The sequence below is a fragment of the Rhea pennata genome, chromosome Z (genome assembly GCF_028389875.1).
Source record: "Rhea pennata isolate bPtePen1 chromosome Z, bPtePen1.pri, whole genome shotgun sequence".
NCBI classification, from domain to species: domain Eukaryota; kingdom Metazoa; phylum Chordata; class Aves; order Rheiformes; family Rheidae; genus Rhea; species Rhea pennata.
The window spans coordinates 71,422,403-71,443,205 of NC_084702.1; the positions used below are offsets into that span (position 1 = coordinate 71,422,403).

Here is a 20,803-nt window from a genome sequence, read left to right on the forward strand (position 1 = left end):
CTTTCTTGGCCCTCATTCACGGACACTTAGTCACCTGAAAAGCTTCTCTATCTTGTCACGTCCATGTGATTTTCCCAGATGCTCTCACCCTCCTGATAGAGCAGAAAACTTGCCTCTCTCGCCACAGTTCACTGCGAGGACATCCGTCAGTGCTGCAGGTTCCCGGAGTCCTGTGGTCAGCTCACCTGACTGGAAAGCCTGTGCCTTTTTCCCAAACACCTTTCGGGAGCGCCCTTATTTCCTCCAAAATACATAATTGAAAGTATCTTTTCCTATTTCTACCCCTGCCTCTGCTTCTGACTGAAATTAATTAAACTGTTTATTTCTCTCAAAATCCCCACTCTGTAAGGCTAAGCAATGGTTCTGATTTAACTGACTTTATGTTTTGGGGCCAAATTATCCTGTTTGTATTATCGGCAAGAGCTTAGTACTTTCACATCCGGAATGCCTTGCTCTGGGAACAGCCTGCTGTATCGAGAAGGGGATGGGTTCTTCTCTAGCCAAGATGCTGTGGATGGGACACTCACGAGGCTCCCCGCTCTGCAGGTTATTCAAATCCCTGCTGCTCGGGCTGCTGCAGGTCCTTCTCACCTTGTGCCTTGCCAAAAGCCAGCCCCTTTGCAGGCTGCTCCTGTTAGGAGGGTAAGTTAGAGAAAGACTTGGATATCCTTTTAAAGGAATAGAACTACTTCAAAGCACACGTAGGACCCCATTTTCTTCAACAGGAGGGTGTTGCACCAGCTCCAGGCTGCAAAAGAGCAATGGACAGTCCCAGCGGCTGGCAAAGTCCCATGCAAATGACCACATGCAGCTAGATGTGGCTATGCGAAGGGTGCACTTAGCCTGAGGTTTCTACTCTGCAACAACGTGAGCATTGCCCGTTGCTTGCCTGCAAAACTGCCCACTGGCACACAAATGCCTGAGATCCTGGCCTGGCTGTTAGCAAGGCTCAGGTCTGCACCGTTTCAGCCTGCTGATGAATTCCCCCAGCTCATGTTATGCTGGCTTCGGGGAGGATGAGAGGGCTGGGCACAGGGAAGGGAAGGAAGGGACAAATCGTTTGATACACCTAGAGGCGTGACTGGGTCTGCCCCTTCCCCAGAGAAATGTGCTGTTTTCTGTGCTCCTCTGCTGACGTTGGCACGAACATCTGGAGGGAGCCACTCTGCATCCCCCCATCATGCAGACATCATGCAGTGTGTTTTGGGACACTGTCATGCTCTTGCAGACAGACTGCCCAAGGAAATGTCATCCTCACCTCCAAACTACAGATCAGTATCTCCGCACAGAGAAAGCAGATGGCCTTCTCAGCTATGCAGGGAGAAAACCGCAGCCTTCAGCCACGAACCCCGCTCACAGCACTGAGGGTTTTTCCCTCCTCTCCAGCTCATGCACCCACCTATCCTTTTGGGAATCAGAGTTGAGCTGCTGGAAAGGGTCATGTTTGTCAGCTCTCCATCATATCCTGCAGTCAGTCAATCAGACAATTGCATCCTCTTCTTTCCTGCGATTGCAGCAAGAGCAGCTGCAAGCCGCTTTCTCTTACATAGTGGCAAACATGGGGGGCTACGGCTGGTCTGGGGATTCAGAGTGATCCCTCAAGCTTGTTAGTAGAGAGAGGATGACCTGTTTACTTTGAAAGGGACAGCGGCTTGCTTGGTGGGTGGCTGCTGCAACCTCAGCACACAGCTGGACTGATGCAGGGCAGCTTGTCTGTCATCTTGGCCTGGAATCTCCTGGCTGAGAGCGTTCAAATGCTACAAAATCTGGAGTCAATCTAATAATGCACTGCTCCAGCCAGCAGCTACTGCCTGCTGCCATGGCGCTGCGAGGGACAGAGCAGGGACACGGATCTCTGAGCTGGGAGGATGGGGGTGGAGGCTCCCCTTTGCCTCAGGCCGGCTGCTCAGCCCCACTTTGCCCTGTGCCCTGCTCGGGCTTCCTCTTCCTGGAGAGGGTGAAGGTGTTAACATGCTTAAGTTACTGGAAGTGAGAGCTGGAAGTGAGAGACTTTCTGGGGGGATGAGGGACACTGAGGTCCAAGCTGTGAGCTGGGAGGCGCTGGGGGACTGGGGAACCTTGTCTCCAACCTAGTTGCCTTCCTCAGCTTTCCTTTTGAAGGACCTGCGGCTGGTGGCCCCAGGGTTTGCAGTGTCCCTAAGCTGGTGGCTGGAAGTGGCATTGAGCAAGCTGGCCCCTGGCTGGGCTGGGTTAACATTGAGCCTTTCCTGAGACATCCCTGCATAGATGCCGTAGGTTTTATTAGCCCAGGAGCTTTTGTGCAAGAGTGCCGATTGCAAAAGCTGTTTGCAGCAGCAGGCTGGAGCTGTTTGCAAGCCTCCCAGGATGGGTCTTTGCCTTAATCTCTGCAATTAGTCCAAATGGAAGGGAACAGCTGGGTAGCTGGGGAGCCTGGGAAATGGGACAAACACATGTGAGATCCAAAGCTTCCCAGAAATTGCAGAGTATTGAGTTTAGTGCCGAGGAACTGGAAGGACAGCTTTTTATGGGGATATCCTTGGAGCAGCAGAAGGGAGTGGGCCTGAGTTGCAGTGTGTGGTGTGCTCTTGGCTTTGGTTAGCACACACTCTGGCAGTCAGGGCCCAACAGGAGAGCCTGGCTGTGTGATGAGGGTGGAAGAAGCCATGGGTGTTGCATGTCCCCTTACACCATTTGGGTGCAAGGCTGAAGTAGACCATTGCATTGCCCACTCTTCCTCTTGTGCAGTGCAGACCACACCTGTGAGAACAGGTTGTGCCCATAGCTCACCTTCATCCCAGACCTCAGAGATGTTTCCAGCTCTGCTGTGGGACAGGGACAACCCTTGTCTATGCACTGTCTTGGTGCAGCAGAGGGTGAAGCCTGCAAGGTCAGCTCTGCCCTCCCCTGTTCCATAAATGGCTCTCTCACAAGCTCATGGCTGGGACCATGAGTTGATAAAGACTTGGAAACTGCGTGGTCTGTGCATCTCCCATTGCACTGGGGGCAACACTGTGGCAATCACAACGGGCTTGGGAGCAGCAACCTACAGAAGAACATGGTCAGGAAACTTCTACTGCAGGGCAGCAAGCGGCCATGCATGCGGCCAAAGCCTCTGGGTGGTAGAGAGTGGAAGGATGCCATAAGTTGTTTCGGGGAGGTCGATGTGGGGAGATTTGGGAGTACAAGCTTTGACAAGCTGCGTCTATCCCAGAAGTGCTCTTCTAACGTCCTGCGTCAATAGCATATATAAAACGCCTATTCCAGCAAAGCGTGCCGAGCACAGGCAGCGTCCAAGTCTCAGGACAGCGGGGATTTCCAGAGGATTTAGAAGAAAACGTTATGCCAATGTTTGTCAGGGGTACAGGGATGATGAGAATGACGATGCCTATGTCGGGGGGGGGGGTGCATTTAGCCTCTAGTGGATCCCAAAGCTCAAGGAAGTCTCTGGCAGTTGAAAGTTTTTAAGTAAGATGGGATTTTTTTTCCTGAAATTTGAATGTGACCAAGGGGCTCCCAAGGCAGATAACATCAAGTGGGAAGAGCGAGCGGCCTGACCTCCATGATCTGCTTGGATATTTGGAGCGTTATCTTTATCTTTGCAGTGCTGTAGCCAAAGTGGCTGTGTGCTTTCTCAGCTGAATGCTTAGATCAGGCTCAGCAGCATGAAGATATGCTTAATCTTTCAAATCCCTGTGATAAATGAGTGATTACAAACTTCAACAGGTTCCAGGAAGATTTATTAAATTGCCTCATACAAGGAGGTTAAGGCTGCAGTATCACGAGGTTGGGAGATAAAAAGGCACCCTATACACACTGACTACACACAGGGAGGAGGTGAGGTGAGCACTGCGAACGGTATGGTCACGGGAGGTGGGCACCCCGCACAGCTGAAGTTACTCACATGGAACTGAGAGCTGCTTTGGGTACACAAGGTCAGCCATCCACCTCGGCTGCTCCGGCCTGTTCTTTTGAAGAACTGATGAAAAGCACATTTTGTGTGTGGTTTCAGTTGTAGACACGTTACAGGGCTTTTGCATTTAGGCTCCGAATCTTCACCCAAACCTGCTTAAACTGATCGTTATGTGCTAGTACTGCTGCAATGCAAGGCAAGACAGCCAGACGGGGACATGCAGCCTCCGTGGAGATGCTGGGCTGTTTTGCAGCTGGGAGCAGGAGAGCCTTGGGACTGTTGGGGTCTTCTATTTGAAATGGGAAATACAGATGGTGATTTAGCGAAATACTGCTTTTTTCAAAAAAGGACACGGTGTCCCTTTCTCTGATGCAGGAAGAGTCAGACAAACAGAAAGGTGGCTGCTCTGTGGGGTCTGAAGCCCTTTTCAGGCGGCTCTGCGCCCCAGCTGCACTCCCAGCAACATGGTAACGATGCCCTCCACCCATACCTGCTCATGAAGCAGCAGGACATGCTTTGAATTCTGCTCCCCTCATCTCCTCCACTAGATTTTAGGTGCTCACTGACTTTCCCTCTCTGACCACAAAGCTTTGGCTGTCACATCATGAAGAGACACTACACTCTGCTGCAAGGAAATGAGATGGGTTTCTCAGGCTTACCGTGAGGGACCTTTCTTCAGCAGCTGTTAACTGCTCCGGAGCCCATGCCCTCATCACAGCAGCCTCCAGCCCTGTACATGAGCCACAGACATTTGCTGTCCTGCAAAGCATGGGGCAGGGAGCAAACAGCCATTTTCCCCCTGGCCACCAGATGTGGCACCGAGAATCTGGACAGGCTGTGGGAGTTACCCTGCTTGTGTCTGCTTGTGAAATCCAGCAGACCCTTGCCGAGTCTTTGGGATGCCAGAATTTAATGGGCTGGTGCATGGCCTGTCCTGACCCCAGACTTCCTGCTGGAGAAGTTGCGATGAAAATGTTCTGAACATTTAACCACTTCCGGAGCCCCGTGCGGGTGGTGCTCAGCTCGCTAGGGAAGCTGGGCTTTGTGTCTCGCAGACCCTCTGGTGGTCCAGCTCCCAGAAGCGGGGGCATACAGGCCAAATACAAAAAGGGCAGGAGCATCCCCACAGCTTTCGGTACTGAAACAGTACACAGTCCTCTGCCAGTCTAAACGTCCTTCGCTTCTCCCTCCAGTGAGGCAGTGATTTTGCAATACTGGTAATTCTCATAGGAACCTTCGGGACTGGAGAAAAGCCCTGTACAGCTGGGAACTGGGGCCATGGCCCTTCTGATCTTCTTGGGGGTGCAAATTCCCCTTTCTGACTGTAACCACCGTTCACAGTCAGTCGCTGTGGGGAACATGGGACGTGGCCTGGCCTTACTCTTGTCTTGGAAGCCATGAGCTCCTCCAGACCTCTGCAACATGCAGGGTCTATTCTGCTGCTGAGGCAGGGATGGGTCAAGGTGGAACTGATCAGAGGAGGAAGGCATGAGACTGTGGACCCATATCATAGGGGAGCCAGACCTGTTGCATACACATGGTGCAGAGCTCACTGGGTGGATGCAGAGCCACTCGCCGGCACAGATATCACAGGTCAATCTGCTTCATGAGCACAGGGATGTCCCTCTTGCTGGTGTTCACATACTACAACAGCTCTGGCTATATTAGAACTGTCTTGGTGTCTCCATTAGCCTCTACAAAGGGGAAGTGGCCACACATCTCTACTGAACTGCTCTGTGGTGAATCTGGACTCCAGAGCTGGCCATCAAATTGGTCACCAAGGGGAGGCTGAAAGGAATGACACCACTGGAACAAGCGGAAAACAGTGGTCAGAGCTGGGACTCTGCTTGAGATGCCCCAGCTGGCTAGCCAGCACCCAAGCTCTTTGCTTCAGCTATCTGTACTGGGATCAGTGTGAGCGAGTGGAAATTCCCTTTGGAGATGAAGATCAGGCGAGACGGCTGTTTACAACAAGTGAGCATTGGGGAAGAGCTGCAGGGACAGAAGTCATGAGACCTCCCTGCACCATTTGCCTGCCAAGGCTCCAGAGGCAAAGCACGAGGACAGAGATAGGAGACACAAGCCCATCTACACAGCAGCTCTGGGCTGTGGGGAATGCCAGATGGACCAAGGCTTGTTCATCTTCTCCAATCAGGGAGGAAGGCTGCTGCACAGACAAGTCTTCAAGGAAACTTGGAGAGAGCAGAGCTCTTGGGAAGCCTTCATGGGGGCTACCATATCTCCAAGAACAACATCGTAGCTCCTTTCCCCATGGAAATCCCATGAAGAGAAAGTTCCACTATCTTACAGCAGTACCTATCCGACCTACTGCACCATTACATTGCACTTGATCTTGATGGTCCTAGCCAGCAAGGGTCCTCAGATGCTAAAGGTGGGAACTCACCTTCTGCTCAGGCTTCTGGCTCCCTCTTTAGGGGTCTTGGATCCTTCATTTGGTGGAGGAAAAAAGTCAGGTGTCTGCAATGAAGGCTGAGAGAAGGGATTGGGCTCTCCTCAGAAGAGGTACCAGCCTCATCACTGCTTTTTTGCCACAATCCTTTTTCTGGGGCAACTCAGCCCAGTAGAGTGAAAAGAAACTTGTGGTTCTGGAAGTGATATCAGGGTGCTCCCACCAGCCTGTCCTGAGCTCTAACCTGACAGTCTTCCCAGAGTGGCTGGGTGCCCAGCTGAGACCCTTGCTCATAGCCTCAAGTTGTGCTGGGAATTTCAGAAATGCTCCATCATCTCCCAGAGATCCACCAGCTCTCCATCCCTGGCAAGGCTGCCCTTTCTTGCCCTTTGCAGGATTTCCTTGTGCATCTGTTCAGGCAGATGTACTTGAGGACACACTCTCTGCACTCAATGTCTAACCTGAGAGAATGTGGACTTGCCATTGAGATGGAGAGTTGTTTCCAAGCATTTGTGATGGCCAGATTGCTTTCCACGTAAGCCAAGAAAAGCAAGCCCAAAGGAAAGGTAGAGGATCACAGTCCTTCTGTTGATCTGGTGTTTCTTGTTCTGTGGGATGTTCTTTGAGGAAACTGGATTTTGTAGACCAGGGAGAGTTTATTGTTGTAGTAACTGTGAGGAATAAACTACTAGCTGTGGCCAGCCACGGGGACAGAGAATTGTCTACTGCTCTCTGGTCTTGTCTCTTCTGGCTCTTTAGCTCTGGCTCAGTAAATGCCTGATGAGTTTTGCTGTGGGGCAGATCTGGCGAGAAATGAAGTGTTTGGGTGTATGTGAAAGTGGCACACCAACACCCAGCCCCATTAAAGACATCTATTAAAACTTCCCCAGTTCTTCCACAAAGTGAGGTTCTGGCTTGAATGCTTCAGGTGGTGCTGGTTTTCAGCCTCCTTACAAATTCCTCCTCATTCTTCTCTCTCCTTTCAAACCCTAATACAATTTTTTACATCCCTTCTGAAGGGCTGACTCTGGAACTAGATAGTGTCTACAATGATCTACTGATATACATGTGCGCAGGCGATGTGGCCTCCCTTCCCCTATCTGTGATTTCCCAGCATTTGTGCCAGCCACACGTTCCTTTAAGTACAGGTTATTTTTTCTGCTGAAGCTACTGAGACTGGATATTTTCATGGACAGTAGAGCTATTTGGAGTTAGATGAGCAAGGAGCTATATGAATGGGAATATAGGTTTCAGGCACATTTCATTTCAGGGTACAGACTGTCAAATGGGTCTCTGGTACAATATCCCTGTGTGAAGTACATGTGTGTCAGTGTGTTCAGGCACACTCATTTTCTAAACTGCTATACTTTGCTTCTGCAGATTCCTTGTAGGTGCCTTATATAGCCTTCCCATGGCCCGAAGAGTAGGAGGTGACTGTAAATGGCTTTATAAAGAGCTTTTTCCTAAGGGACCCTGGAGTTCCTTCTCCAACCCAGCCTGTATGATGGAGTGTCTGGTTGAGAGCAGTGGGGCTGTGCAGCCTAGGAAGCAAGGTGAAGGGATCTCATTGCTGTTGGCAGCAGCCTGATGAGGTTGGAGAGATGCCAGTACCATGTTCTTCTAGAAGAAGGCCAAAGACAGGATGAAAGGCAGCAGCACAAGTTGTATCAAGAATTTCCTATTATATGTTAGAAAACTTATTACTCCCCAGATTGTGGTGTAGCCCTGGACAGGGCCCAGAGAGATGGTTGGTTTCGGTGCTCGGACCAGACTGTGAGCAATTTGACCCAGCATGGAAGTTAGTCCTGCTCTGAGCAGCAGTTGGACTGGAGACCCAGGAGTCTCTTCCCACCTCAGTTATTCTGTGATATAATGGTATTTGTTTGTGATATTAGGTATTGAATTGGAGCAATAGTAGGTAAGAGACAGTAGCACGCACTGAGAATGCTTTCCCCTGCCTATCAATTAATCCCAATCATTTCATCTGGTCTAATACAGCTCTTGCTTGTCCCTGTAACCTGCTTTGGTGCAGCTGTGTAGAGGGCTTGCAAGCTGGCAAATCTCACAAGGACATTCAAGACTGGAGCAGAGCTCTGCGCTTGAGCAGAGCTGAGAATTACGGTCATGGCCCTTGTGGTCTTCCCTTCCTAACTTAGTTTTTACTTGGACATTGTGAGCTCCTCCAGACCTCTACATCACGCAGGGTCTGCTCTGCTGTCAAGGCATCAGGATGGGACCATATGAGGAGGCAGGGATGCAGTCCCTCTTCCTCGTGTCATGTTAGCCAGGAATCCTCTGGTCCTCCAGATGAGACTTGCAAGACATCTGGGAGGCTTTCCTAGACCTTGCACAGATCTGGTGCTGCCTTTTCAGGGTCTGCTGGGCATTGGTAGGGGCATGCAATTGGGAGGTCTTACAGATTCTGGCCCTGCAGCTCTTCCTCTGCAGATTCCTTACTGTAAACAACTGTCTTGTCAGACCCCCATCTCCAAAGGGAATTTCCACTCGCTCTCACTGCTCCCAGGCCAGCCGGATACCACCTGCAACCGTTTGCAGAACCAGAGAGCTTGGGTGCTGGCTGGTCAGCTGGGGCATCTCAAGCAGACACCCAGCTCCAAACACTGTTTTTCTGTGCTCCAGTAGGTATCACAACCTTCCCCCTTGCCTTGGTGAACAACTTGACAGTCAGCTCTGGAGTCCTGAGGCCCCGAGTCTCTGGTTAATCCCTGCTCTGTCTGTGCCTGTGTGGAGGTTTTTGGGCATTGAGCACATCTACATGGCAGTGCAGAACATCCTCACTGCATCACTTCTGTCTACCTGGAAGATGGACAGACCCTCGAGTCAATCCTGCTTTGTTCAAGCATGGTTCCTGTCATCTGTGATCACCTGCTACAGGGTTTTGACTGCTCCACCACTGAGCCCTGCTGTTCTGAATTACTGTTAATGACTAGTCATATTGAGATATCAACTTTATTATTTCTTCCGATCATTTAATTATATCCAGGCACAGTGAGACCTGTCCAAGTCAGCCCAGGTGGTTCCAGGCTTCCGGGCAGCTGTTTCCTTTCCATGCTGCTGAGAAGGACTTGGCTAGCTGCTATAAGAGAGACTGCTCTAAGAGAGATGTGGAGCTACTAGAGAGAGTCCAGTATAGAGCTACAAAGATGATCAGAGGCTTGGAGCATTTGCCCTATGAGGAACGGCTGCGAGAGCTGGGCCTGTTTAGCCTGGAGAAGACAAGATTGAGAGGGAATCTTATCAATGTGTATAAGCACCTGAAGGGAGGGTATCAAGGGGATGGGGCTGAACTCCTTTCAGTAGTGCCATGCAACAGGACAGGAGGCAATGGGAACAATCTGAACCACAAGAAGTTCCACCTGAATACGAGGAGGAATTTCCTTACTGTGAGAGTGACAGAGCACTGGAACAGGATCCCCAGAGAGGTTGTGGAGTCTCCTTCTCTGGAGTTATTCAGAGCCCACCTGAACACAAACCTGTCTAACACGCTCTAGGTGACCCTGCTTGAGCAGGGGGGTGGACTAGATGATCTCCAGAGGTCCCTTCCAACCTCAACCATTCTGTGATTCTGTGATTCTATTTGGATACCTTCCTGGCAGCGCTGCTGTCCTTAATGCCAAGCCGAGTACACTCACTGCCCCACAACCAGCAGCTGATATGGCAGGTGTGTGCCCGGTGCTTGTGCTTGGCAGCTCCTAGGCCATCTGGGGCATTGTCTCCTTTCTCTTGGCTTTTTCTCTCCTCCAGGCACTTGGTTTTGCCATCACTGCCTGGGAGCTGGGCCCGGCTGCTTCCCTGATTGGGCAGCTGGTGGCACCTTCACTGGGAGCAGTGCTCTTCTCTGGCATTCTCCAGCCTTGGCTGTAGCACATCTAGTTCCTTGTTTACATTTTGCTCTAATGTCTTCTACAAAGTCTCCAGAGCCTTCTTGATGTTTTGCTTCATTTCCCTTTGACCGTCTTTAATTTCTGTGTCTCTCTTCCCTGCACTCAGTGAACTCAACATGTGTGCCAGCTTCTATCTGCTCTAGAAACCAGATCCAGGCTCTGAGCAGCAGAGCTGAGCACATGCCAGAAATGCGGGGCAGAGCAGCCTGCTTGGCGGACATCGGGTGTCTGTCTCTAGTACAGTTCTGCCTGTTTTCAAGTACAAAGTCCAATGTCCCTCGACACCAAAGCAATGAACATGGATACCAGGTGAGCAGCAGTGCCCCATGCCCACAGAGAAGATGCTATAGGAAGTACCATCTTGCCATGGTGCAAGACCTGCTGGGGCCCCTCTCAGCCTTCTCGCTCCCATTTTACCCCAGCACATTTTTCAGCAGAGAGCCTGCCCTGCTCAAAAGCGTCTGAACAGCTCTGCAGGTGTGCTAGCAGCAGAAGGGCTAACTCCTTGCACTCACACCTCGCTTGGAAACTTTTCCTTCCAGGTCAGAGCACCTAGGGCATGAGGAAAGTGAATTTCTCCCTGCTGAAGGTTGTGCCTCAAAGCATAGCTGACTCCAGAGTCCATGTGTGAGGAGGGGACTCCCAGGCAGCCTGCCTCCTGACCCTTCCCAGCATGTTGTGCTCAGCCCGCTCTTCCCATCAGTTCTGCTGATTGCCGAGGATGGAGAGGCAGCCAGCAGGGAGGCTGCCCGGCTCGTGTGCTGCTGGCTTCCAGCAATTCTTTCCCATTCCCTGAGGGCCACTTTCCTATAGGACATTTCTATAGCATGTGCCTGGCAGGCAGCCCATTCCTCTTCCCAGCCACTGGGGCTTTCCACGCTGGACTTTGCAAAGTACCTCTTACTGCTGGCTCCTGGGAATCAGGGGCCTCTGCAGGAAGGAATTTGCTGGTCAGTGAGTTGAATGGAGCTGTGACCCTGTTCCTGTTAATAGTGACTTTAACTTGGACACAGTAGCCAGAAGAATTTGGAAATTCCCAGTTCCACTTGTAGGCTCCCCTTGATGCTGTCAGCCCCGTGCATGCACCCTAGGAGCCTCTGCTTCAAAACAGGGCTTGGACCACTCATCCTGAGCTGAACTACAGAGCAGATCCCATAGTCTGGTTAGCAATGGGCACATGCACATCAGACCTGGAAGGTTTCATAGGGCTGAAGGGGAGCCCAAGGCTGGGTTAGCAGAGATTTGAGAGTTTGGGAGAGAAGGATCTGCTAGCATTAAGAGAGAGGAGGCTAGATGGGACACACTGAGTCAGTAAAGAAATTCCTAGGGCAAACTCCTGTCTCTAGTGTGGGGTGTGAACCTGGAAGCATTTGAGATGGAGGCCTGAGAGAGTCTCCATCAGTTCCCATACTGGTTTTACTGCTTGGGAAAGTCTCACAAGCAAGACTGGTTTGGAGACTTTTGCTGTGGTCCCAATGATTTTGCACACATGGTGTATGGGGACACCGTAGTCTCTGTCCATGACATCCTTCCCTCCTCTTGCAACCTGGAGGCCCCTCCACCACAAGGATGCACTAAGGGCTGGAGTTGGGCTGCCAGTGCAAGGGGGTAGGTGGTGGCACCATTGTATGTGGCTCTGTTGGTGCATGGAGCTGTGCATGGCTGTCTGACACAGGTCCTGGGGCCTGAGTTTCCCTATGGACACAGGTGAGGAGTGCCCTGACTGGCTGCATCCCCTCCCGGTGTCCCAGGGTTGTGCTCACCTCCACCCTACACCCCCAAGCTCTAGGCAGAGGCTGGTGTGTGCAGGGGCCCAAGCTGGTGAGCAATGGGTTGATGTGAGTGAGTGCAAGAAATTGTGTCTCAATAGGGCAGAACTGCTGGAGGCTGCTGGCATTAGAGACCTCTAAAAAGACCTGCGTCTTCCCCTCCTGCCCCAGCAGCTTCTCTGTATCCCAAAAGCTAGGTCTGCTTTGTGACTCTCCCCTGCAAGCAGGGATGCTCATCCCCTTCTGACTGCCAGAAGCTCCCTGCTTCCTCCCTGGGCTGAGTCCCCTCCTGGCCCTTCTCCAAACCACCCACCCTGATGCTTTAGATGAGATCAGACCCATTTGTCCCCCACCTCCCTCCCGTAATCCCCATGTGCCCTCTTACAGCCCTGTACCAGGCCATGCAGGACCTGAGCTGGGAGTCTGCTCAGCCAGCCTGTTTCACTGGGACACAAATTGCAGTGGCTGGAGAAGCGCCAAAGGCAGATGACTGCAAAGGCGACATGTGCTCTAACCCTCCTCAGGAGCTCAGACCGTACTTGGGGCTGGCCTCCAGCAAGAGGATACTGCTTTGGTGTCTTAAAAATATGCAGAAAGCCAGGGACTTTCCAGGCGCCTGCTGCTGTGGCCAGGGCTAGAACACGACAAGGAGAGCTGCTAGGCTCTATGCTGGGGTGATAGGGTCACTTGGAGCGTTCCCAGGCTTCTTCAGGACCAGACTGGCCTGATGCTGCTTCCCGAATTTCCTCAGACTGCCAGGCAGCATCCTGAGAGCAGTCCCCAAGCATGCAGGTGACAAGTCCATGCTGGGGGGGTAGCCTGCAGTGCATCTCCCCTCCCACCACTCCATGGACTCAGCCCAGGCAGGATGCAGCCTCCAGGAGAGCTTTGATCAGGATAGAGACCCTAGGCTAGGGCTAAGGGAGTGGTGATGCCTCCAGCTTGTCCAGCACGTGGACCTGCAGGTGGGACAGGATAGGCCATGGGCAATCCAGGAGGAGGCAAATATGCCAGAGCAGTAGGGGCTCCTCCCAGGTACCTTGATTCTTCCACGAGGAAGTCAGAAAATCCCAGCAACTTGTTGGGCCCTGTTCCCAAGGAGGGGACATGGAGCTGTTGGTGGTGAGCCCCTGGTGGCTCCAGCATTGCACTCTCCCTACCAAGAGGGTTAGAGCCTGAGCATCCTATCGCTTTTCTGCTTTTTAAAACAACCGGGACTTTGTTCTCCCCCTGAGTTACTCATTGTCCTTGTTAACTGTTTATGCGGGTCCTTATCAGGAACTGGTAGAAAGTCCTGATGTTGCACCAGCAGCTCTCCAGAGCTGTTTTTGTGTTGTCCCTCCTCCCCCCCCCCCCAGTATGGGTCCCCAGACAGCACAGCCAGCTGGTTCCCTTCATTGGGCCAGGGTCTCCCATGCCCATGAGCTTCCAAGGAGGGCAAGGGCGGCAACTGAGCCCTCATCTGCCCACCTAATGGCACAAGCCAGCGGGAACAGCAGTCTCTGGGCAGCAGTGGGGCTGTGCAGCCTGGGGACGGGATGATGGGGAGATCTCCTTGCTGTTATCAGCAGTCTGATGGGGTTGGAGAGAAGATGAGGTTCCTCACTTTGCAGGTGCCCAGCAAGAAGACAAAAGACATATTATCAAAAGGAATTAGTTAACCCTGATTCAATTAAATACTGTGAAAAATGTTAGACATCAGAACATCTCAAACGTTGGAACAGGTCACCTAGAGAGGTTGTTAAAACTTTATCCTTGGTCCCTTCCAACCTGTACTAGTCTGTGACCCAGTGATATGTGCAAATGAGGAGGTCCCTGTCCCAGCCACTGCTCGGAGCAGGACTGGAGTTACATCAGGTTGCTCAGGGCTTGGCCCAGCCAAGGGCTGACCATCTTCAAGGATGGCATTGTGGCATCCTTTCTGCTTGTTGCCTTGGCCTCCTACGCAGATGGCACACTGTAGGCTCCTGTTTAGCTCCCCCTGACCCCAGATCCGTCCTGCACAGATGCTTTCTAGCCAGCTGGCCCCTGCCTATCCTGTCACATGGTGTCACTCCATCCCAGGCACAAGACTTTGCAGTTTGTCTGCATTGAACCTTAGGAGGTGTCCGTCAGCCCTTTTCTCCAGTTGGGCCAGGTGCCTGCACATCCACATCCACAGCTCCTGACGATTTAATATCATTGCAGACACCTTTTTTTGTTTTTTTTTTTTTGTTTGTTTGTTTGGTTTTTTTCCCACACTTGCAGGGCTGGGAGCCCCCATTGTAGCCTGGCTCCTGCACAGCCCCTACATACTTGTCCGGCTGTTTCAGGAGGCTCCTGAGGCAGCAGGACATGGATGGGGGCTAGGAAATCACCCCCAGCCTCTTCTCACTCACCCTCAGCCTCTTCTCACTCATCTGGGGTGGGCAGCCTGGCCAGGGAGCTGGCAGCTGCCAGGCAGCATGTCAGGGGGGAAATGGAGCAGGGCGACTTTTTGGTTTCCCGAATGGCTTGGGCGCCTGCCAGGGTCTGCACTTGGCGAGCAAATGGGCAAGCAGCAACACCTGACCTGGCAGGTAGCAGCAGGTTGTGGGACTGGGTTGGAAATGAGAGCCCACAAACTCGAGACATGACAGAGGCCGTCTCTCCAGTTGCCCCCCACCTGGTGCAGTGATGGGCAGCTGGGAACAAGATAGGACACATCTGTAAAGGGGGGCTCGCTGCTTACAGGAATCCTCCCGCCTTCCTCTCCTCCGTCACCCATGTCCGACTGGCGGGCCGCATGCCAGGGTGGCCGAAACTGAAAGCAAAGCATCCAGGGATAAATAGGAGTGTCTGAGGCACAAGGCAGCAGCGTGCGTCCTGCTCCCAAGGCTTGCAGAGCTCAGCACTCGTCCTGCCGGCCACTCGTGATGGCTCTCCGCCTCCTCCTGCCGCTGCTCCTGCTGGCTGCTGCCCTCCTGGTCTACGTGGCTCAAGGTGAGGGGGTGCAAACCCCTGGTGTCCAAACTTGGGGGGGGGATGGTGCAGGGGTCGGGGTGCTCTAAGGGCGCTGTCTGCACAGGGTGCCAAACCCCTGGGTGCAGGCTGCCAGCCGGAGGGCCTGGTGGGGTCTGCAGTGGGTTTCTGTGTGCGTATGGCTGGAGATGTGTGTACTGACTGCAGCGGGTTCCTCTGCGTGTGTGCGTCTGCGTGTCTGCGGTGCACGGTGCGCACACGGTGTCTGCAGTGCCTCCCCGTGCAGATATGCGTGTGTGTGTGTGTGTGCGTGCCTGGCTGGCAGTGTTTACCTGTAGTGCTTGCACTGCCTGCCCGGGTAGGGGGTGCAGGTGGGTGTGCACGTGGCTGGAGTCGGCCTGTTGTTTGCGGTGCATCCACAGGTCGGGACGCGTGTGCACGGCTGCCTTGCGCCACGTGGGTAGCACTTTCCATGCGATGTGAATGCATGCGTGTGCATGCTGCATTAGCTCTTCCCCTGAGGACTGCCCCACTTAAATCAGGCCAGGGAGAAGCAGCAGTTGTGGCTGGCAGGGGCAGTGGCACCTGGAGCAAAATGGCAGGGGCAGAAGAATGATTTTTGGCTCCTTTGCAAGGGGTCCATCTCTGCTTCAGTTTCCCTACCAGCAGAGCAGGGACAAAATTGCTGTCACATCTCCCTGGGACAGGGTCCAGCCTGCAACAGGGAGTGGGGGCTGAGAGCTCCTGTCTTTGCGTGGCTGTCCCAGCAGCTCTCCAGCTGCTCCGAGGCTGATGGCACCAATTTGCTTCCCCGAATGGCAGAGCCCTGAGCTTGTGCATGCTCATCCCCCCCCCCCCCCCAAGGGGGTCAGTCCTTACTGGGGCTTTCTACAAGCTCTACTGTGCTTCCTTCACCCTGGATTGGCCGTTGGAAATGGCCTGCTGAAATCCTGGAGAGTTGCCCCAGGTCAGGTCTGAAATCCCACGTGTCCCCCCCCTTGTCCGCAGGCATTGGCAGCCCAGCCTCTGACTGCTGCCTGAAGTACAGCCAGAACAACATCCCACCTGGCCGGGTCAAGTCCTACAGCCTGCAGGGACCTGAATCGGGCTGCCTGCTGCGCGCAGTCGTGTGAGTATCCCAGAGCAGTCGGGTCCTCCGGACCTCTCTCCCCTGTAGCCTCCTGTCCGCCTCTGTAGTAGCCCCACAGCAAACATTTCTGCCTCGATGTCCAGGTTCACCACCAGGAAGAACAAGAAGCTCTGTGCCTCCCCGACTGACCGCACCGTCCAGGGGCTGATGCAGAAGCTGGACAAGAAGAAAGCGCAGTCCACGGCGTCACGGAGGAAAGCATCGCGGCAGAAGGGGCAGCGCACCTAGGTCGGCCCTGAAGAGGTAGGTGGGGCGAGCGGTGGGCGCTGGGCAGTGGCGTGAGGACGCTGCCCCGTGAGCTGCCCGTGCCCCGTGGCTCCTCGCGGGTTGGAGGGAGGCACCTGGCTGAGCCAGGGAAGGAGCACGGAGGCAGTTAGGACACGGCTCCCCCCAGAGCGGTGGTCGCCTTCGGATGCGGTTTCCTTCCAGAGCTGCTGAGCGGGGCAGTGCCTCAAGCAAGGGCACGGTGGGGTTAACCGCCCTCCCCTTCTGCCTCTCCCTAGGACGGACGCCTTCCCCACGGACGGACTGCCTGGACACGGACACCTGGAGAGCGCCGGAGGCCGGCCCCGGCCGGGGCGAGGCCGGGCCAGCCGAGGGGGCTGCCCCCCTGCCCCGCGGCCCCCCCGGCGCTGCCGCCCCTGCCGCCGAGTCGCCCCCGCCGCGGTCCCGGGCTTTCCGCAACGGCGGCCCCCGCGCCCCCAGGACGCCGCCGCACCGGGGAGCGCTGCCCCGGCGGCTGCGCCAGCTCCGGGGGCGCCCGGCAGGATGGCAGCTTTTCCTTCGACTGTTTGGGGAGGGGGGTTATACGTTTGTATTTATATTTAAAGACCGTGCTTTCACTCAGTCTCCCTGGAGGGCTCTACTTTTGCCTCCTTGTACTTTTTACAGAGTATCCTTTATACCATAGGCTAGCTTTTCTGGAAGATTACTCCTATTTTTGTACCGAATAAACCACGGCTGCGTCTCACATCCCTCCAGCCCGGTTGCTCCTTTCGGGCTTGCTGGGCTGCGGGGCGCGGGGCAGGCTCCGCGTCCCCCCGTCCCCGGGCCTCCTCGCAGAGCAGTCAGTACCGGCGAGAGCGGGAGTCTAGCGACAGCGGGGTGACGGGGTGGCTGCGTTTGGGGGCTGCGCTGGGGTTTCTCTTCAGCTCTTACAGCGCACTGTTGCAGTGTAGGTTGGTGAAAGATAGTCAGGATTTGTCTGCACACCCTTTTGATTTTTTTTTTAAATGCTTTTTTTTGTTATTATTTTAGTATGAAATTGTAATTCAATTAGAACAAATGTTCTTTTTGGTGGAATTTATTCCCCCTTGTTTTTGCTATTGTCAGACGTTCATTCTTAAGCCTTGCCTTCAGGAAAAAAAAAGACACTTTCACACTTTTATCCCAAATCTAAAATGCCCGCACGTGAAAACTGTGCATGAAGCAATGCAGGTGGAGAAACGGAACAGTTTGCAAAATTCATTGCAAACACACCACAGTTGTGTGTAAATCTTTACTAAAATAAGGAGTCACTAACCCAGAGACACCATGAAGCGAGACCGCAGGGAGTGAGGAGACAGGTCCTGGGAGCAGGGCTGACGGGGTCATGGCACCTACCCGTGTTTGCAAAAACCCCTCCAGTTTGCCGAGAAGGAGCCATTTGAAGGGTCCTAAGGCAGCTGCAGTGCTATTCGCTTGCAGAGACTTCGGACGTGGACTTTGGTCAATTAAGGTCTATTAAGTTGTATAATTGCGATAATAGAATTTGCAGGGCTTAACAATATCAGCAAAGGCTGCGTGTTGGCTGGAGAAAGCTTGTAGCTGAGTGTTTCTATCAAATACGTTTATCTGGCTTGATTGCTTTATTGGGCGGGTGTTTAAGTGTTCTTTAAAGACTGTATAAAGAAACTGTGAAGTCTGAGATACTGGTCTGGAGGTAAGGACAGGCGCCGAGCTTGCTCCGCGCTGCGCTCTGCTGCACGTGGGAGCCCGCGTCTGCCCGCCAGTTTTGAGACAAGATATAAAGCAATAAAAACATACTTTCAACCAACCTCACTGTTTCTCGCTGTCACGATGTGCCTCCGTGGGGTAGGAAGGGCGGCAGGGGAAGGGGCCGTGCCGGGGCAGCAGGCGCCCTCGCTTGCCGCTCCTGCCTCGGCTACTGACCTGGGGTGAAGCCGTCCTGTTTGCTCCGACCGCCCTGTGCTAGGTGAGCACGAAGGGTCCTGAGAGCCTAGTAAACACGGTGACACAAACTGTTTTTTTTTTTTTTTTTTTTTTTTTACACAGCATCTTTTGCACGTGGCCAAGTCGCTCTCGCTGACACTGAGCCGCCCCAAACAAGCGCCGCTTGCTCTAAGCAGCGCTTGGGCTGCTCCGCGAAAGCAGCGTTAAAGCAAGTTATCAACGAGGCGGTGCTCGGCTGGGCTGCGCTGGGAGCCGCTGCCCGCAGGCTGGGAGCCGGCTGGGGCTGTTGTGGGAGGGCTGGAGGCAGCCCGCCCCCCGGGGCTTGCTAAGGGCGGGCCGCCTCCAGGCACCGCGAGGCTGGTGCTGGTGCAGGATGAGCTGTTGTGCTGGTCTCGGTGTCAGGGGATTGTGAAATGATTGCAAACCTCCCCCCTAGAAATGAGGCCTAACCAAATACATGTGCAGGCACAAACAGCAAAGCGGGAACAGACGGCAGCAGCGAGCCAGCACGTGAAAGACAGCCTGGTTTCTCCGCGGCTTTTTTTCCTCTTCAAAACCTAGATGGGCTTGGGGCTAGGAGAAATTAAAAATGTGGCCAAGGAAGTGCCCTGGAGGCAATTTATTCTGAAAGTAGGCTTTCTGCTTTGATGCTTGTCACATGCATGGACATAAATACTTGCAAAAAGCACACACTTGAGCACGGCTACGAGTGTAGAACTGCAGCCCCACACATGGGCATTTGCATACAGCTTCCAGCTTTATTTCCGAACATTGCTTTTATGGAAAGTAACATTAGAAGAATTAGTTAGACTCTCTTACTGGAGAGGTTGGTGACTAGTGATGCTGCTGTGGTGCATGGCCCGGGCAGGGCAGCAGGGAAACATTTCCAAGGAGATCCCCTGCAGGAGGCTGAAGAGAGAGGTGATGGGCTGCCATCAGCTCCCTGGAGCTGAGCTGTCCCAGGAACATGCCTGGGAGTCCTGGCAAACCCTGGTGTCCTTTACTCCTGCTGGAAACCTCATCCAGGAAAAAGCAAGCCTCCTAGGGTCAGAACTGGTGAGGAAGCACTGAGCCACAGCTGCAAATGCGGAGTGGAAGGCAAAAGAGACAGGGCACCCTTAGGGAGGGAGTCTTGGGCATGGGCACTGCCCAGCTCTCAAGATGACGAGCCCACAGACTTTGGATGAGCAAAACAGGGCAAAGAAGGTGCCCTAAAAAAAGCAGTGAAGCAGCAGAGGAGGACGGACATGGCTATATCTCTTTGGGTTGAGCAAAACAGCCACAGCAACGGGTGCCTTGCCCCATGTGCAGAGCCAGGGCAACACTGATCTGGCCTGTGCCACAGCAGTGAGCGTGCAGAGCTGTAGAAGCCCACAAAACATTTTCCTGAGGAGGAAAATAAAATTGCAATTGTGTCAAGCAGAGTGAAAAGCTAGGAGGGCTTGGCCACCCTAGAGCAGAAAGGATTAGGTGACAGGCAGAAAATATCCAGGTGAGACAAACCACAGCCTGCAGCCAAAAGAAAGGAAATCTTGAACCTGGGCCAAATGATTAGCTCAGCAGATATCCAGTGCAGATGACACTCCAGGCTTGCCCTGGCATGGAGCGAGCTGTGCTGAAATGCTGGGCTGGGCTCCAGGTGGGTGCACCTGGAGGCACACACAGCGGGTCAGCCCCTCTCCGCCACGCATTTCCCAGAAAGTGGGAGTTTGTCATGCTCCAGCACCCCCTGCTGATGCAGGGGGGTGTTTCTGGGGTTGTAAGGGGCTGTGAACATGCATGTGAGGGGCATGTTAGCTCTGACTGCAGCTTCAGGGTGGTTTCTGGTACTCTCTGTGTGCCAGTTCTGTGATGTCCAATGAGGGCTGGACACACAGCAGCTCTCCCCTTTCATCTCCCCAGATGGCTATTTTCATGTAATCTACAGGGCAGTAATTGCCTCTTGAGCCCTGTTCCCCTCTCAGATGGGGTTGGGAGTGGGCTGTGGGTTTGAGTTATTAAGTAGGACATCTGGATGATGAGAGACGTTCCTCTCCCACATGCACACTTTCTATCCTGGCTTTGAGAGCAGAGAGGAGGTGGGCAAGCACGTGGCAGATGATAAGCACTACTACCCTTCCTGCCCTGGGGGTTTCCCCAATCCAGGCCACTCCTTTGCACCCATTGTGTCCTAGAGATCCTCTGACCTGGACCCTCCTCTCAGCCCTTTCTTGATCTCCGTGTAGGTCCCAAGTTTCTCCCCTTCCCCACCCTCTGTCCTGCTGGCTGGAGCCCTTCAGCAAACCCACTCCTTCCAGCCTTAGCATGTTCTCCTATAGCTGGTCCTCCTTCCATCTGCTTGGAACCCCCAAGCCCCTCCATTTCCCATCCTGGTGAGGATTGCAGACCTTCTTCAGGGCTGCATTTCTCCAAGAGGCTGTGGAAGAGCCCCCATCCACCTCCAAGGATGTCCCACAGCAAGGCAATCACGAGCCGTGTCTCGAAGCCCCAGGACTTTCATTCTGACCTTTGTGCTTTAGATCTGTCCACAGGCAAGTCTAGGGTGCAACTGTACCTGGCATCCCT

General features: G+C 53.6%; 1 protein-coding gene across 1 annotated transcript; it reads left to right on the top strand.

The window, feature by feature from the left end:
* Positions 1-14,824: 14,824 nt before the first annotated feature.
* CCL21 (C-C motif chemokine ligand 21) lies at positions 14,825-18,101 on the top strand. Its single transcript, XM_062599829.1, has 4 exons — positions 14,825-14,937; positions 15,925-16,045; positions 16,150-16,309; positions 16,570-18,101. The coding sequence occupies exons 1-3, from the start codon at positions 14,871-14,873 to the stop codon at positions 16,292-16,294; spliced, it is 333 nt and encodes a 110-aa protein (XP_062455813.1). The 5' UTR covers positions 14,825-14,870; the 3' UTR covers positions 16,295-16,309; positions 16,570-18,101.
* Positions 18,102-20,803: the final 2,702 nt, after the last annotated feature.

Coding starts and splice junctions, on each gene's coding strand:
- CCL21 (XM_062599829.1), top strand. CDS start 14,871: ATGGCTCTCCGCCTCCTCCTGCCGCTGCTCCTGCTGGCTGCTGCCCTC. Junction 14,938..15,924: donor CCTGGTCTACGTGGCTCAAG/GTGAGGGGGTGC, acceptor CCTTGTCCGCAG/GCATTGGCAGCCCAGCCTCT. Junction 16,046..16,149: donor TGCCTGCTGCGCGCAGTCGT/GTGAGTATCCCA, acceptor CTCGATGTCCAG/GTTCACCACCAGGAAGAACA.